General features: G+C 38.1%; 1 protein-coding gene across 3 annotated transcripts in view; it reads right to left on the bottom strand.

Moving 5' to 3' along the window:
- The window catches only part of cnih3 (cornichon family AMPA receptor auxiliary protein 3), a 122,543-nt gene that overhangs the window by 84,066 nt on the left and 18,819 nt on the right, over positions 1 to 19,658 (bottom strand). For all 3 annotated transcript variants that reach the window (XR_004928340.1, XM_036128965.1, XM_036128966.1), the window contains exon 2: positions 12,381 to 12,449. Coding sequence is in view for 2 of the 3 variants with exons in the window: in XM_036128965.1 (XP_035984858.1) it covers positions 12,381 to 12,449 (69 nt within the window). In the remaining variant the exon portion in view is untranslated. The remainder of the gene's footprint in view (positions 1 to 12,380; positions 12,450 to 19,658) is intronic.

Below are 19,658 nucleotides of genomic sequence, written 5' to 3'. Positions count from 1 at the left end.
TCACTGTTGTCCCCAAAAGAAAATAACTATTTATGGCATTACTTTCCACCCAAACATTGTGTGAATGTGATTAAAAATTGAAAGATAAGAGGTCATTTATGATGATATGCACTTTTTTCTACATGCGGTTAAAATGCCGTTAACATTTATGTAATAGGTAAACAAAGCCTGACTTTAAATGTTCTTGTATAGGCTAAATTTGGACAGGGTAGATGGACTAAAAAAAAAATCAACCATTTTAGTGCATAAAAATAACCACAATGTTTGGCCTCCCTGAACAATCTATAGAAACATGCCCATAGGCATCCAATGTTTGGATGGAGAATGTTTGTGTTTGTCTATTGAGGCAATTAGATTGAATAACCTTAAAAGGTTGCTCAGCAATTGAGCAACAAGCCAGAAGATTGCAATAGTCAGGTGAAAACTGGCGGCGTAGATGAGGTGCATACATTAGAATGACCTTCATACATCCAGGCTGACCAATTAAGAGCAAATTCACCAGAAGTGCCACATATTTGCTTGGACAATGAAGCCCTGATGAGGACATGATGGCTGATGCCCATCATGTTAACTACTGTGAAATCAATTTCCCATAAAATACTGGAAGAGAAGCTGGGAAGACAGCCATGAATCCATCAGATGATACACACTGATCAGTTGTGACTGGATCCTTGCACCACAGATCCAGAAAAAAAAACATTTAAATCAAAGTTAAAATTTCTATATGTTTATGATTCAGCTTTAAAATCACTGTTACTTCTGAATTTCACCTTATCCATTCCACCTGATAGGTGTCAAAGAGCATGCCCTCATTGGATTCAACAAACAACAGATATCGCAATCAGAAACACAGTGATAAAACAATGCATTAAAATCAGGCTTTGCCAAAAGTATTGCCTCACCCCTTCAAATCCTCAATTCCAGGTGGTCAATTTCACTTTGCATATGTATGTAAAAGCCAGCAGCAAGGTGTACAGACTGCTTCTACAAACATTTGTGAAAGAATGGATCCATTTTGGAAGGTCCAGCTAGGTACCTCGATAAGATGTCATCTAAGCAGCCTTTTCACGAATTTCTTAGCTACTAAATATACCATCTGTCAGTGTTATCATAATCAACTGGAAGAATTTGGTAATGACAGCTACCGAGCCATAAAGTGGTAGGCCACTGAGAGGGGTCAGTGGCTGCTTAAAGACCTTCTAACACTCTGTACCAGAGCCCTACTCCGCCCACACCTATATTGCACCTAAAGGAGGTCCCCCTCAGACCATAGAACATGAGGGGGGTGAGGGGGGTGCATAGTCTGGGCTGTGATTGAACAAGGTAAATAAATGCTAAATAAAGTAACACAATTCCAAGCTGATAAATCACTAACCTGAAAATCGATAGCTCACCATTCCAGCTCTCTACAGAGGCATGTGCGAGATGGACCACTTTTATACCCCAGAGCGACAGAGCTACTGACATCAGTGTCTCTGGGTGATGTCACAATATCTTTTAAGCCAATACCAATACTGATTCAAAATTCAAACGCAGTACACTTGTAAAACCTGAGGGGGTGCCACACAGTTGCCATATATGGGCAGTAAATTGTCAAAATAATGACCAGGACATGTAGACAGCACTACAAGATATTCAAGTATACAGTTTATCAGAGAAAAGAAAGAAGTCAATTTGGGGGTTAGTTTTAGCACAGAGCGCTGAGAGGTCACTAACTTTCTGCAGAATCAATAGCTATGGATCTCCAAACATCAAGAGGCCTTTAGAAAAGCTTAAGAACAGTAAGTAATAGGGTTGACAAGATGCTCAAATTTAGAACCTATTTAAAAAGTGTTGTTTCTGTGGATTGTAAAACAACAGGCAAGATAACGTTAAATATAAGTGTTTAAATCTTTTATTGAACTATGAACCTTAGAATTAGTCATGCAGTTTTTTTATTTATACTACATTTCCTATCTTTAATGTTTATCTGTGTGCTTCCATTTGACTGTCAACGTGCTGCTGATACACAAATCTTCCCACAAAGGGACAACTACAAGATGACTCTATTCTAAAACAGTTTTTTTTCAATGTAAACATAGGTATGGTCCATTTTGACAGAAATTGCACTGTGGTCAAGGAAAGGATCTGTATATTAGCACTGTTCGTCTACGTTTCTGATCATTTCGTCACTTAGCCATTCATTAGCTGGTGAAGCTGTTGCTGAGGGATATTTTTCTGTGTTAACCTTTACCTGCAGTAGAACAGAGCTTTGCATGGTGAGGACTCAAAACTGGGAAACGCATCTCAACATCTCAACATTCTTGGTTGAATAGAAATAATTTTAAATGCAAATCTTCCAAGGCTATAAAAAATTCTTAATGACCATCTGTGTCTCGAAAGCTGAAGCTTCCTATTTTCTTTTCTTTTATTTCCTTCAGGTGTGGCTTTATGGTTTGTAAATAGTAAAATTATATTTGCTTTATAAATCCTTCTCATTTCTGCCCGCACTAGGCTAATCAGTGCACAGCAGTCTGTTCACAGCACATTACAGCCTTACTCAGCTCCAGTCATACTACCTCCTGAGGGACAAAAAAGCTAGCCTGGTACTAAAAAAAACAAAAAAAAAAAACAACTTGAAATGCTCACAAAGTGGGCGGAGCCAATCAGACCCTGGCCAAGGAGACCCTGTGGAAAAGGGGCATTACACTTTGTGCTTTAAACAAGCAGTTTAACAAATTTGTATGATAATCTGGATGTAGAGGTTTTTTACCTGGCTCTATTTGTTAAAGTTTTGATTTAAGTATTGAGTTAGACTTCCTACTTTCAGCTGCCTTATAATTATTTCTGTAAATAATATGCATTTGGAAGCACTGCTGCCTTTAAGCTAGACAGTTCTGGGTTCAAATCCCAGTTTAGATTCTTCTATTCATAGTTTGCATGTTTTTTCCTACTCACCCTCTAGGGACTCTAGTTTTCCTCATACAGTCCAAAAACATGATACTTTGCTACTCTAAATTGCCCTTAAGTGTTGGTGTGTGAGATTGCTGGTCTCTGTTGCCCTTTGAGGGCCTAGTGTCCTGTCCAGTGTCTACCCTGCTGGTACTGGACCCATGCAGTTTGTGGAAGCAGGAATATTTATGCTGCAGTACACATAGCTAGTCATGTTATTTTAGTCCTTGGGCCAAATTTAGTGTGAAGCAACCCAGGTATTTCTGGAAAATAAGTAACACCATTAAGGCATTTTCATGTGTCAACTGTACTTAACAGAGCAAGTCAAAATGAGAAAAGTATTTGAAAGATTAAAAGACTTTGGTTCACATTAAAGTATCACATATGGCCTTCCCCAACTATAAAAAAGTTAAACATCTCTGTTTCTTATTTAGTTATTCTTTACAGTATTTTGGGGTTATTGCCACAATGGAAGAGTCATCCGTGACATTTTCTCAATGTTAATGTTGAGCGAAGAAGTTTCTCCTTTGAGATATTGGAGTTCATGGTCCCATTTAATTTGCCTCTTAGTATGGAGAAGTTTGTATGTATACTTGGCATGAAAGGAACACCAAAGTGTAAGGTTTTTAAATCCAGTGGTTCTCTTTTTTTTTGGGTCATACTCAGCATTTCTCTAAAAAAAAAGCTAGTCAATGCCAAACTGCTCAATTTGTATCTCATGAGACTACAGAAGTATTTTATGAACCATTCAGATGTTTACTGGTAAGCTTATCACAGGCTTGTAGGGGTTGTCTTCAGCAGATCTTTCAGATGTCTTCCAGAGAGCAGATTTTAGCCCATTGTTCATAATAGTGTTTTTGCTGTCTGTGCTTTTAAATAACTTCAGATCATTTAACAAGCTCCTGCTGTATAGCTGTGGGCTGATCCTTCAAATTTCTCATCGTCATTTTCACTCCGTGAGGAAATATCTTCCACGGCGCTCCATAATGAGGGTGATTGATGATCATTATATATTTCTTTCCCTTCCCAAATCAACACACTGACAGTTCTCACCTTCTCACCAGTGTTCTTGCTGACATTCTCGAAGCCTATTACAGCCTTGTACAGATCTGTCTTGTTCTTGGTATCCTGTGACAGATCCTTGGTCTTTCCAATGGTGGTGAAGGAGTTGTGCTCTCTTCACATAATATGAAATCAGGAGGATGTGTAATTGATAATTGTAATTGTCTTATGGACAAATATTCTATATGTTGGAGCCAGAATTTTGGCTGGATTGTGATATTACTGTGATGTAAATGTTTAGATTTTTCTGTATTTTCAGTTGATATTTTGTCTCTTTAAATTAAAATGACAAAATCAGATGCTCACGCTAATCTCCACTGGATCAGTTGAGTGTTAAGTCTTCCCTTCAGCATAACAGGAAGTGGTGAAATCCAGAATACAGAGATAAGATTTTCCTTTCATACAGTCTTGTTGCTAACCTTTGCTCAATGCTTTAGTGAAGCAACCAATAAAGCGCAGAATGCCACAGAGTGTGAACTGGTTGGAGTTCCCCTTCTCCTCTATAACACCATTTACAGGCATCAATGGCTGTGAGCTGAAATCACTTGTGTATAGATCTGCACAGTAACAGATAACGGGTCTAGTCTATGTCCACTGCCAACAAAGAGCTTGTGAGCACCAATACACAAACACAATGCTGGCTTTGAGGCAAACCCCTATAAATTAGTGTGAACTGTTTACCAGTTTTTCTAAAACAACTATAACTAAATGTGCTTTCAGATCTAGTTAAAATCTTTCCACAAAGTTTGAAATAAGTAGAATGAACCAAACAAGTGGATGTATTTACAACATTTAAACAAACTATAGCATTTAGTAGCTCTGATTGTCCTCGCAATAGAATTTTTACTTTAAATGTTCAATATGAGGGAAAGAGCATGTATCATTTGCTGTATGATATTGTGGGCTAGGGTTATGTCCTTGTTAATCATTACAGATGCACCTATAAAACATTTTTGGTCAATTTAGGATTTCTGCAAATTTTGGATTTGACAATACGGATTTTAGACAATGTCTATTTAATATAAGAAGATACTGTATGAAGACAGTATTTTATTACTAGTCTTGCTGCCATATGACATTTTTTTTTCTTTTTCTGGAGCAGAGACCACGTTAAGACATCTATGAGACAGTCTTTAGCACAGTTACCGTGTCTAAAATTACTAAAACAACATTCTCCATGTGTTACCAAAGGAAAACAGATCGTCATGTTGACTCAGCGATTTGCGAAATGCTACTAATATTTCCAGACGCAGTATGTTCCATGACAAACAGAGGTTCAAATCTCAAAAAACATAAATCAGCTACTCAACTCTCTCAAGACTGTTATCTGCTTAGGGTTTCAGTCTCCCTTGCAATTTCAAAGCTTAAATGAACAGATGGTCATGCAGAGGAACATACTTTCATTTAATCATTTCTCTTTGCTTCCTCGGATGTTACTGGTGAAAAAGCAAACTCAAATTGTTCTACCCACACCAACTTCCACACTGAAGAGTGTTGTCATCAATGCTCCCAGACAAGTTTTGAAAAATGCCACCAAAGTGGGCGGTTCCCTGAGACATGGCTAAGTGTGGGGATGAGTGATGGGAGTTAAGCAGGGCTCGGGGCTGAGGTCAGGACGAAGGATAGTGACATGTTGAAACATGGAGGGACAAGGGGGACATCTGGTGGTTTTGCCACAAATCGGTCTTTGAGGTGGAGGATTGCGCCGCTTAGCCCCACTTAGCCCCGCTGAGGGATCCCAGTAGGGCTAAGCCTTATCAGCTTGAGCAGCTGGTTCAAGGCGGTGACTCAGCAATGCCTGAAGCTGGTGCTGATAAGGCAGTGGAGAACAGAATGGGTCCATGTTGAAGCCTACAGAACTTAGGGTTTCCACCAGCATCTTCTAAAACACCCCAGATGGATATGCGGAGCATATCCATTACTTCTGTTTTTTTGGGAAGGGGCGAAAATACTGGTTAGCTTATTGGCCTATGTTGGTGATAGACGGGCCAAATAAACCAATCAGATCAACGAAGCATATGACGTATTAAGAGAGCGATGACGAAAACACAACCACAAGCCAAGCTACTCTTGCTTCTGCAGGTAAAGGCTCGTTAGCTCAGCAAATAAATACTCTGTAATTCCGATAAAACTTGCTCTATAGCCACGCTAACGCTAGTTTCATCGGCTGAAGCCGCCATGTTCTTTAGACTGAACTGTCGCGCTTCTCGTTGCGTCACACCTCAACCCGCCTTAAAGCCAACGCTGATTGGACGTTCGTTTGGTGAACGGCTCCAAATTTTCTTTAACGGAGAGTAGCCAGACTGATCTGCGAGTGAAACCTTGAAAGCTTGCGAGATCAGGATGGTCTCACGAGGCTAAGTAAAGCTCCCATCTCAAGGAAGACCTCCCAGTCAACATAGGCTAATGCTGGCTGTTATTAGCTTGAGGCACACTATGGTGCCCATTCTTCATGCTGCATCACGCAAAGTTCTGTGCACATCCAACTCACCGTTCCCCCTACCCCCCGCTTCTGCACGCACCACCCGCAACCCTCCACAACTACTGCCAGTATTACAATGCTTTCTGGGAGAGACCCTGCAACTACACTTCATTTTCTCCTCATCCTAACAAACGAGTACAAAACACCATCTATATAACGCTAATCTGAAAATCCATAGATATATTGCAAAGCTCACTTTAACATTTTCAACTCACTACGAAAGAACGTATGAGATGGAGACATTTTTATACTCCACAGCAGCAGAACAACTTGCTTCAGTTTTTCTGGGTGACAATATCTTTTGAACTATTAGCAATACTGAGTTGAAATTCAATGCAAGGCACTTGTTAAAACTTAGGATGGCACCACACTGATGAATTTAGACACAAAAGTAGGATTTCAACAAATATGCAGTAATTTGTCAAAAATAATGACCGGGAAATTTAAACAACACTACGAGACATCCGTATTAACATTATTAGCAACAATAAAAAACTTTATTTGGAGGTGAGTTACCCTTTCGCCAATCTGTAAAATACTTTGGCCGATAGGTGCAAACGCACTGCAAGTATATAAATACGCAGCAAACACAAACAGTACTCCAAACACAAAACACACGCAATGGAAAAATGCAGCAAAAGAGAAACGCTGCAATCACATAAATTAGTCACACAAAGTGCAATCATGCTGCAATCACAAATGGTGCTGACACACCAACACACAAAACACATGCAAAGGCAAAATGCTGCAAGTAGCAAGTGCCACTGCAAGTTAAGAAAAGCAGCAAACTAGCTTTGCATGACGGAGGTGCTCCAGACCACTAAGGGGAGTCAACCACCAACCAGTTCATAGGGGTCTACAGACCTCAGACTGCAGTCAGCGTGGCAGGAACATTAATCGGTGCTCTAAATATTGGAGTGGAAATGTTTTATTCCCTACACTTTACAGAATACTTTGGAGCTACAGATCATATTTGATACACATGTTTATTCAATACACTGATCAGTATAAAATGTCTACAATGGTTTCTTATAAAGTTTTGCACGTAAAGCAACCCAAACAAGAGTAATATTACCAGATTTAAATCTTTCAGTTGTTCTCTGCATGCTAACGTGGGAATGCTAGACCTTGTCCTCCAGCTTTATCCTGCTCCAGCAGTACCTTCAGTTCTACATCCTTCAGCAAAGCATGAATATCCCTGTTTTCAGGACTTACTCCGATATTTCCAAAAAAAACAACAACAAGTGTAGCAGATGTGATTTAGTCTGTTGGTTTTATCTGGTATCAGATGGTATGACCTGAATGATAGAGCTGATCTAAATTTTAAAGAAGTTTTAAATGATTTGGAGGAAATTATTGGGCTGTAGATGTTTTAACTAATGACCCGGGATAAATTATTTTCTGTGGCGGACATAATTATTGTATATTTAATTTTTTATGTTAATGTGAACGGAGTACTACATGTATGTATAACCCATTTGATTGTGCATATTGTATAATAGTAATTCATTAAAATGCTCATTTAAATAAAAAAGTTTCTGGTTAAAACCATATTAGGTGATAAAATAGGCATGTGTCAAATGTGCAAAAGCAAATAACCAAACATTTTAATACACAAGGCCTTTTAGTATACAAAGTACGGACCTAAGGTGAAAAATCAGAGGGAGGAATTAGAAAGCCAAAAACATCACAATAAAATGGATAAAAGGACAACTTAACACAGAAAAAGATTATCCTGTCCTACGAAAGAAAACTTTGACAGTGGAAAAGAAATTGGGTCATATTTTTAGCAAAGATCAGATGAAGAATAATAGAGGCATTAGATAGACCAAATGCACATAAAAAAAATAGACAATCCGTTTTTCAGTGTGCTCAACAGGCTACATGCTTCTTCAGGACATGAGTCTTCCTCTCCATGACATCAGAAACCAGCAAAGAAGAATGCAATACATTAAGCTGGAACAAGGTGTCTTCACTGTGGATGAAATGGCAATCACACCAAGCGTGAAGCTGCCCCCAAGAATGGGGAAAGTTTTTGGATGTGGCATTGCCTGGGCATAAAGGAGAGCAGCAAAACATTCATGAGATTGTATGTCAGCAGAACAACAAGATGATAGCAAATGGTGATTTAACATTTTAGTGGCATTTCCTTCAACTGGGCAAATTACAAGCAAATCTTCCTGAAAATGCCTAATAATAAACTTTTGCCGAACACAAAAAGAAATATTAAACAGAAGTTAAATGCAAAATGGAATAATAGTTTAGGAACCTTATGAAAGCATATCTGAATAGTACATTGAGCGGTTCATGTTAGAGGGATTTTTTTACAGTAGGGATGGGTTTCATGTGAGGAACAGGAAGGGAGGGGTTCGGAAATCTTGAGATGGAGAGAAGAAAATGTTAAAGCAAGGGATAATTAAATGAAACCTTTTGTACCCATTTCTGGATTCTTTGATGTGTTCCTTATTGCATAATGATATGCAAATATGACAAAATATGAACTGGGTTCTGAGTAGGGTGGAATCTGTCTAATGCACCGCTGTCAGACTTTTGAAATACCTTTCAAGCTGGCAAACCATCATATACTTATTCAAAAATCCTCCTTGAGCCTTTTCTTTTTTTGTCTACCTGCTTCCTTTTTCCACCCAATTTGCTGTTTTTTTCATCAGTCTTACTCCCTCTATAGTGTTTCCATCCTCCTTCTGCTCATTCTCAAGGAAAACTAGAAGTCATTGCGCCAGAGAACCTGAATAGTGCAGAGCTCTTAAGTCAAAGTCACCTCCAGACAAACTGCTGGTGCGATGTGATGCATTATTAAGCACCGACTGAGTTAGTAAAAACCCACAAGACGCCGAGGAGAAGAATTTAGAACACCGGAGCTCATCTTAAAAAAACTTTACGAGGGGACACTTCTCTAAGCAAGCTAACTCTACATTCTTTCCGTCAGCTTCCCCTAATTGTCTCTGGACAGTTTTAAAGTTCTGGGGGGGGGGGGGTAAACATCACACTAAACAGCTGAAGCATAACATATTTGTGTGATTGCAGATTGCAAAATAATTTTTTTAACAGAAATAAATAAACAGAAGATTAGGTTTGGCTAACAAAAACAGTCAGAATTGTAATTTTAAAGTCAAGTTCTCCAAACCTACAACTTCCAAATCTAAATGTCTTACAAGACACAATAATGAACAGGCCCTGTGAAGGACTGACAAACAAGTTTGCATACCCTCATAATGTCATGAATGTCATGTCAACTCAATTCTCCTTGTTTTCTAGTGGAACATGATAATACAACATACGGGGGGGGGGGGGTATTATAGTAGGTAGTTGCAATGCATCTTTCACTCAGCTTGCCAGCTGCTTTAGAGAATGAGAAGAACCACATTTGCACATCAGCAAATTTACAACTTGATCCACTTATCAGCATACCAATTGTGTTTAGAGTGGACTTTGCTAATTATTTAAACCCTTTTAATTGACTTTCGCAAAATCATCTGAAATAGCTTCTGGTCTTAATGCAACCAAAATGTCTGTTGATGAATATTTTCCAGACAACAAGGATTGTCACTGGAAGAAATTTGACACTATATTTATTGCAGCCACAATGTAAATGACATGATATGATTCTACAGATATTTGATTACTTCGCGTTGCAGAATTGGTAAAGATCATTTAAACTTTTTCTGGATATTCAGCTACTGGCCATAGTACAATTTTGATCAACAGTATTTGGGAAACCTATTCAGGAAATTAGATAATGGGTCAATGGTAAGTCTTTTGATATTTTGATCACTCTCTTGTTGGGACATTGAATTGTGTCTTAGTATCTGTCATGTGTGCAAAGTTTGTGGCTGGACCAAAATGCAGACAGGAATCCAATGACATAATGGTAAATGGGCTTTAATAAAATTTAAACAAATGAACTGTTTTAAGTTATTTATTGTTTAATAAATAACTTTCAGTTAGCTCAGGTAGCTCTGTTAGCTATTGTCCGGTGAATATAAGCCCAAACAGCTGATATCAAGACAATAGTTGAAAGGAATGATTCGAGCATTGGCATTCTTTTAACAGCAAGCTCTGCACAAACATGGAATAAATGAGTCACAACTTCTCTTCAAGTTCAAGAATTTAGTAACAGAAATAATATTTACATCTAGAGAAATTATCTAAAGAATGCAGTTTATCTGAATTCTATATTTCAACTATATTTCCCTCAACAAATCCCCTCTACAAGGCTAGTGAAAGTTAACTAAGCTACTAAGCTAAATTAAGATAAAAAGGAAGCTAAGCAACTAAGTACACACAAAAGAAACAAAAGGGCAAATACGAGTTGAAAACCATCATCAGTATAATTCAGTGAATCCTGGTTCACTGCATAGATCCAAGTTAGAGAACCAAAGTTAATTTTAAAGAATATGAAATTAGGTTAAGTTAGGTTAAGCAATTTAGAACAACATTTGGTATGTGTTTCAAACCATTCACAATCCAAATCTTGAGTTAAACAAGACACTATTCGAGAAAACAACATTTTAAGAATTATTTGCTCAGTAAAAATCAATATCTTTATGACGCTTGATTTTATAAATGCAATTACTCCTCTGGGAATTCAGGGGGCAGTGTAGGAATCGGTCACTTGATGGGTTAATCCTAAAGTTATCTAAAACAACATTAAATTAACATTAATCTTCCCTATTAATGATGAACTAATGCTCATAGCACTATCGAACGATGGCAGAGTGAAAGGAAAACAAGCATTATGTTTAAATCGAACATAATGCTCAGTTGCATTGACTCAGTGGTAGCAGTAATGTTATCCAGGAAGCTAATAGCACTATGCTATTGGACATTTGTCGCTAATTTAAAAAGTCTTTAACCTCTGTTTGGTTGTAATGAGCAGACCGGACCACACAAACATTAATATCCCATCGGTGTATAAACCCTTATAGAAATAAAGTTTGTTATAACTTTAAAAACACACTGAAACACATCAGCAAAGCTTGGTTTCCAGAATGCTAGCGGAAGCTAGCCTATAAGTGGCAAGAAATTTACTTAAGCTTAAAACAAAGCAGTAAAAACCAAGGAAAGTCAAATGGTTTATTTAAAATTACCATGCACTACTCTTCCAGGACCAAACAGCCAAACCTATTTGTTTTCTGATTGGATTGTTACATTTCTGATTGACATGTCATTGACCAATCAGCTGAGAGGAGAAAAATTCCGGTCAAAGATTGTACTCGCAAGAACATTGTAGTTTTGTAAAAAAAAAAAAAATCTAACTTTTGTAATTATTTTCTACAAATCTTTTTTTACGCACATACATTCCTATCTATGGAAGCACAAGGATAAAATTCTCAGACATTTTGGTCTCCATTGTGGAAAAGTGTATTAAAAACTACAAATTCTGATTTGCAAGTACAATATACAGTATATGGCTCCAACTTAAGAACATATACAAACTGCATAGATACTTCTTAAAACTGAGTCTTTATCGGGACATCAACTTAAATGAACTTTACTAACTTCTTGTAAGAAGAATATCCAACCAACATGTTGCCAACATGAGGGGATGTACATTTCTGACCAGAACTGTATCCAGGCATCACCCTGCCTTTTGTCTGCATCAAGGAACAGGATTAAGTTGCTATAGAAAATGCAGGCCTACTGTTTGACATATAGTATACATAAATGCAACAATGAATATTGGATAAAACGCCTTTACTGAGCCCTCACCACAGTAAGACTGTTTTCTCTAGTCTGTGGCTAATACAATCTATATCTCGATACACTGCCCACAAACCAATGCATCAAACATCCAAGCACAGCAGACACTTGTTTGACGTGATGCAACTCGAATCCAGTGTGATGCAATGTGTGTGAATAAAAATACCAATGGAAAGAAACCTACCGCATGGAGTGGATTGCCTTGATCGATCGGCACCTTAAAGTCAGCCTGGAGCTCATCAAAAGCTGTTATCTGGGGGAGAAGGAAGGAAAGAAGTGATGAGCAATCTAATTGGTGAGGAGATGGGACAACAAAGAACCTTTCTCAGTGGGAATCTATATCATTAATGCCAATGGGCTACAGTGAGGATACATTCACCAAACTGGACCATATACGATGATATCCTTTATGTTAGTCACTGTCCAAATCCAAAAGAAAGAGTACTGCCAAGCTAATACATTGCATTTAATGTGTGTCTATGCAAAGCCCAAGCCTTTTTTTTTATTATCGCACTGCTCTTTTGTGTGTAGAGTATTTTTAATATTTTGAATAGTTAAATAAAATAATTGCACTGTTGACATTTCAATCAAGTACCAATGGCGATGGCCGCATAATTTCGTTTGAGTCATTGCCACAAACACAGGAGTGGATACACTGGCTCAAAATAAAACCCTTTCTAACATTATTGTGTAAAGCAGACCTTTAATAAACGGCACCATGATGGTACTCTTGTGATGAAAATGCTAAAGTTGTTACCTTAAAATGTATTCTCACCTTTGGGGCTTTTTGAGCTCAGCTCGGTTTTCTTCCAAAAAATTAATCACTAAAATCACTAAATTAATCAAATCGAGAGTTCATATTAGATGACTTAATTACAAACTTCCATTGATATTATTGGGTTTTTACGTAAAAGATCCCCATGCTTTTCCGTTTTTTTCTTTTTAAGCAACAATCTGTAAAGTGCATTTATATTTAGCAGTCACCAGGCTGAACAACCCACTTTCACTGTAATTACAAAATCAAGTTTTTTAGGGATATGTTTCTACCAGCTTTGTACATTTAGAGATTGGTATTTATTACCATTTTCTTCGCAAAATAGCTCAAGATCAGTCAGATTGCATGTAGAGTGTCTGTGGCATCAGTTTTTTTTAAGTCTTGCCACAATTCTTTATTAGAATCTGTAGTGGAAGTGGAAGGTGAACCTCCTTCACTGTCTCAAGTCTTTTACTGCTCAGGTTTTCTTCCAGGGTTACCCTTTATTTAGCTCCGTCCATCTTTCAATCAACTCTAAACAGGAGAGCAAAAGCTTTCCACAACATGATGATGTTCCATAATGTTGCCAACATGTTTCACTGTGGTTTTGAAATCTGGGCGATTTTCACGTCTCATTTTCCTTCCACAACAGCTTTCTTCTTGTCACTGTCATTACGGGGCAAAACTAATAGTGCTCTCAACAGATTCTCCAACCTCAACAGATTCTCCAACCTGACCTGTGAATCTCTACAGCTCCTCCACAGCTCCCTGGCTAATTTTGGAGCAGCTATCAGAGTAGCTGGAAAGCCATGTCTAGGCAGGTTTGCCGTTTTACCATTCTTTTTCTATGTTTAGATGTTGGGTTGAACGGTGCTTTGTGAGATGTTCCCAGCTTTCCCCTGACCTGTCCGCTGGGTTCCTTGGTCTGCACGATGGTGTTTGTTCTCCAATATTCTCTAGGAAATCATTGAGGTCTCCACAGAACTGCTACATTTATAGTGAGGGGAATGGACAGCAGTGGCGACTCTGGATAAGTTAAGTGGGGCATAAAAGCTCAACACCTATTAGCAGCAACTCATTGTTTTTGTTATGCATATAACCTAACTTTGATAAATTTTAAATTAAACAGATACGTTAGCATAAACCAACACAGTAGAAATGCCATTTTATATAAGCTAAATGTAGTTTAATTTTTAGACATAAAATTACAAATAAAGGCTCACTTATTCATTTATTGAACAGAAAAGATTCACATCAATCATTCAATGAGCCACCAAGGACAACCAACACTAGAAGGTCGCACACTACCAGGCAGAATATAAACGTAACATGTGCATTTCAAGTATTTTTATTGGAGGATTCAAGCTTAGGGCAGTAGTAATTGTACCCCACAGCTCTCAGAGCTCTCTCTGAGCGTGCACTGCTATTTCAGATGTTCATTTTTAAAACAAACGTTGGTGGGCCGGCCCCAATATCAAGGCGCCTCAAGAGGAGAAGATTTAGCCTACTGAGCTTGTCAGTATTCTGGCAGACTTAGATATATAGACACAAATGTTTATAACAGAATGTATTTTCTACTATATTACTCTATAAAGAAGGATCCTGTCCCACTGATTATTGTGAACATAGAACTCCACAGCGACATCTGGTGGGGCCTGGTGCCAAAAGCAGAGACCACAGATGGACAGATACATGGAGTGTCTGGATCCCCAGGGGTTTGATTACTTCTTGTAGCTCCCTGGGCATCCTGCAGTTTGTCTATGTTTTGCACTTTTAGTATCATTTATCCTTATAGCCTTGTTTCTTATCAGTTTTCTGTTCATTATTTATGTTATAGTGTATTCTTGTATCTGTTAAGATTCAATTCCTGTTTTAGTTCGCTTCTGTTCTTTATGATTTCAATCGTTCTGTTAGATCTTTACTTCTGTTTGCTCTATCATAGTTTAGTTAGGGGTTTCTTCCGTGTCTGGCCATAATTGTCTTTTACTCATCTCACCTATGCAATTCACTCCACCCACTGCTCCTTTCTCTCCTCTCGTATTTATTCAGTTAGCTCAGCCATGCCAGTTGTCAGGTCCTCCATCATACCACTCCGCTCTGCTCTCATGTATGCTGTGTTCCTGGTTCCTGTATCTCTGTTATCCTTAAGCTTTGTTATTTTATTAAATAATAACTCTTTCTTGACTGGCAGCCTTCCTGCTCTTGTCTGTGCTGTGGTCCTAAACTACATTACACAAGCCTGACATGGAGGGATGGACAGACAGAACTCAGCTCCAGCCATCTTTCCATCAACTCTACCCAGTCTGCTAATTGTTTTTTTTTATAACCTCCCATTCCCTCAGGTTAGCTGATCAGCTGCTTCTGAGTGTGCCAAAGACAGAGCGCAAGCTTAGAGGAGACCGAGCTCCTAAAACTTGCTTTATCCTTGACGCATCCACGAGGTCCACCCACTCATCTTCTTGGACATTGACACCATCTGAGATGTTGACTTTTTTTTTTTTTTTTTTTTTTTACTAATTTTACATATAATTCCTTTCATTTCACTTTGTTTTATCAATTCTATTATTAATCTATATATTAGTATAGGGCAGTTTTGTTTATGCGGGTCTTCTTTATTTTAATATTAGTTTAATCATATATGACAGCTGTTCTTTAACTCTATGTACAGCACTGGCCCTGTGAATGTTTAAAGAGTCTATGAATAAAGTTGGTATGGTACGGTAACCTTTTTTTCTTTTACCATATTTGTTCTAACCATCACAGGATCTCTGAATCAGTAGAGGAATTTGCTAAAGTTAAACCTGATTAAAACTTGCATAAACAAAGCACTTCCATGTAACCAACTTGGAGAATAAAATTCTGTTGTATTGGTGACAGTAGTTGCATCTATTCGCCCATCACTGCATTGAGCTCATGGATCCAGTGATGAATAATCAGTAACAGAGAAACTACGCCACAGATCCATCGGCATCACATTGGCTGCAGCAGAAGAGATTATACTGTAAAAGCAGATGTTCAGGCCTAAATAACAGAGCCTCAGGAGATGCTTGTTTGCGTACATATGAGACAGCAAGAAGGAGACTGGTGGGAATGACTTGAGTGTGTCCCGTGATGTGTTTCTGACATGAGAGCAGCAGAAATATTTCAGCTTGTGTGTGCATGTGCGCAAAATAAGGAAACTTAGATGAGCAGGTGTGTGCCACAAAAAGTTTTCCATGCATTCAGAGGTATATGAGAAAAGTGGAAGCGGTGGCATGTGTTCAGGGAGATGACAGGTTCACACCAGTGTTGGCTTATTTCCTCATGTTCGCCCCCACTCTGCAAGATAGCTCTTTACATGTTATTTCCCAGTGGATCCTAATAGTCATCCTGGCTCATTGCCTGGCTTCGTTACAGCGCGCTAGCTTCCCCTAAGCTGCTACTCATGGGCGACCAATACACACACAGCTTTAAAGTGTTCATCAATTCAATCACAGAATGCATGTGAATGCACAGAAATATGTCTACAGAGATAGAATAAAAGCACAGCAGAAACGTTCTTGCATACACATTCTGGTGCACATAAATTAAATAATGTAAATTGAAAGTTCTGTGTGGAAATCAGACCAAACTTTATATATTGTGGTATTTTGTCATTTCTCTGTCATTATATAACTACTGAGTAATGACCTACTGTACACGCTCATCACTAAGCTCCAAGCTAAGTTCCTTGGAAGACCTGTTTGGAGACATTTGGTACCCTACAGAACTGTAGCTATGTTTACACGCAAAAAATTTCATGATCGGATTATGATCTCGAGGAGCTGGCCCAAGTGGCTGGGCAGAGGGACGTCTGGGCCTCCTTACTGAGGCTGCTACCCCCCGAGACCCTACCCCGGATAAAGCGGAAGAAGATGGATGGATAGATGGGAATATATAGAGCTTAAATCCCAGGACCTAAGTCAAAAGACCGTCATGCAACAGTGTAATAAGCACTTGGAAAACTCTGACTGCTTATTATTACAATGGAAGGTTCAATGACTCTGTGTTATTATCTTTCTGCTCTGTCTTCTAAAACACCCAGTCAGTCACAAAAGCAACTTTTCCTTCTATGCACTGTTGCCACATGCATGTTCAGGAGAAGGTATTGCTGCAAATTTAGTGACTTGATGAAGTCACCTTTTTGTCAATTTTTTTTTTATCAGTTGACATAATACACTGAACTCGACTGCATTTTATTTATCATTTATATTTTATTCATCTTATATCTATTTGTTTTCAATTTGTACAGAACTTTGATCTGTTTTAAATTTAGTTATAAATAAAGCTGAATTGGACTGGCTACCGCATATTTGATCTGCTTGTTTTGTAAAGGCCCTTTGTTGTGAGTAGTGCGGTAGTTGTTGTGAGTTGGTGTGACTAGCGGTGACATAGTTAAAATTTTTAGTACCTGATTATCTACAGATCGTCAGAAAAGTCACTAAGGGGTGGAGTTACTGTTTTCGCAACTAGAGGAACTCCGAAATAAGAATCAGACCTGCCACATCTATCTATCTATCTATCTATCTATCTATCTATCTATCTGTCTGTCTGTCTGTCTGTCTGTCTGTCTGTCTGTCTGTCTGTCTGTCTGTCTGTCTGTCTGTCTATATATATATATATATATATATATATATATATATATTAGGGCTGGGCAAGTTAACGCGTTAATTTCGCGTTAATTCATTAGACTATTAATGGCGATATTTATTTTATCGCGCATTAACGCATGTTGCTCACATCATGCTTTCAGTCAGTGTCAGTCAGCACGCGCGCTGACTGCAGCGCGCTGTCACGGCAGCACTCTCCCCCTCCCCTCTCGTACATGGCTCAGCGGCGCCAGCCAATCAGCACGCAGGCTCAGCCTGGCCCGCGCACTCAGCTCTCACACAAACTTAATACACAAACAGCTGAGAGAGACCGCAGCAGCGAAAAAACATGAACAGGGGAAGTAGCACGTTTGGCTTTATTTTAATACCGTAAATGAAATCAAGCTGTATGTTTTGTAAAAAGCCGGTTCATTTAAGTGGAAACACAACAAATTTATCTAAGCACGTGAAAAAACATGAAAACGTCGAGCCCCAGAAACGGAGAGAGGAGACGAAACTTCTCTCATTGCCCCGACAGACCCACAGACTGACGTCTCTGACTGAGGCGTTTCAGTCCTCCAGGGAACATCCAGTTAGATCAGTGGATGGATGGATGGATGGATGTTACTGGAGCCCACACATAACATGTAATTAAGACCTTGAAAGAACCTAGTACATATATTAAAAAGTGTTATTTAAGATAAGATAACATTAGCTAATCCTTTTGTTATCCCACGACGGGGAAATTTATAGGATTAAAGCAACAGGCAGGTGTACACAACACAGACAAAATTACATAAGGATTGAAATATATAAGAGGTGGATTAGCGAAAAAACACTGAACATAACATTATTATTATTATTATTATTAAATTGTAATAATAAAATAAAAACCACAAAACCCAAAAGGTCAACAGTTTCATGATACATCAAGCTTAGGGACTGGCTAATATACAGCAGGTCAAAAAAGGCCATATTTTGGCTGCAGTGCTTGCTGTTCTCTTAAGAAGAAAAGATCAACTAGTGCACTAAATTCAATAGATGGGTTGAAAATATCCAGTATAAAATAAGTGCTACAAATGTTACAACACTTTTGTTCATATGGCAGCAGAACATTAAAATAAAAGTGCTCTTTACACTACTTTTGAATTCATTCTTGGAGTTTGTAAATACAATGCGATTAATCGCGATTAATCAGGGCGATTAATCGCGATTAAATATTTTAATCGTTGCCCAGCCCTAATATATATATATATATATATATATATATATATATATATATATATATATATATATATATATATATATATATATATATATATATATATGGAGACAAATATATTCCATTCCAGTACCAAATGGAAATGATCTGTGACCATGGAAAGGGGCCGTAAATTTCCCTTTGGAGTGAGTAAATGCATGCATGGTTAGGTGTTTCTGTAATAACCTGGTGACCTGTCCATGTGTACCCTTTGTCTGGCCCAATAACCGCTGGTGGTAGCAACCAGCCCCCTTTGATCATGCATGGAAAAGTGGGTACATAAGATGGATGAACTGATACATTTCATCCATCTATACATTTCTGAGTTTTCACTTGGAAAAACAACTGAAATCCATGTATAATTTCCCCATCATCTCAAGTCTACTTGGTTTATGACATAAAATCTCAAGAGTTCATTGTAGTTTGATGTTGCCAGTTAATACCAGTTCATACCACCCACTAGATAAATTATTAGTATCAAACGACAACACACCAGTTCTTATTCAAAAGGTTTATATTTAGCTTATTCTGTTGTTAGAAGAATAAGTGATGATTCTACATAGTTTTTTAAATACATTGAATCTGGATGTTTTGTGATGCTGTAAGACTATAAAGCATACAAATTGCAGTACGTTTTTAGGGGGAGTGGTTTGTCAGACAAAGTCTAAAATAAATTAAATCCTGTTGAGTCCGTTTTCATAATCTAGTCAACAACTGTGACCAAAGGGAATACTTATGGCTGACTGTGTGTTTAATCTATATCTTTAAACACCTGTGACACTGACAAGAAACAATTGTTCAGTCATTTATTGACAAATCTATATCCCTGCACTGATAAAT

Source organism: Fundulus heteroclitus, unplaced genomic scaffold, assembly GCF_011125445.2.
Source record: "Fundulus heteroclitus isolate FHET01 unplaced genomic scaffold, MU-UCD_Fhet_4.1 scaffold_127, whole genome shotgun sequence".
Taxonomy (NCBI): Eukaryota; Metazoa; Chordata; class Actinopteri; order Cyprinodontiformes; family Fundulidae; genus Fundulus; species Fundulus heteroclitus.
This window is presented reverse-complemented; position numbering and strand designations above follow the sequence as displayed.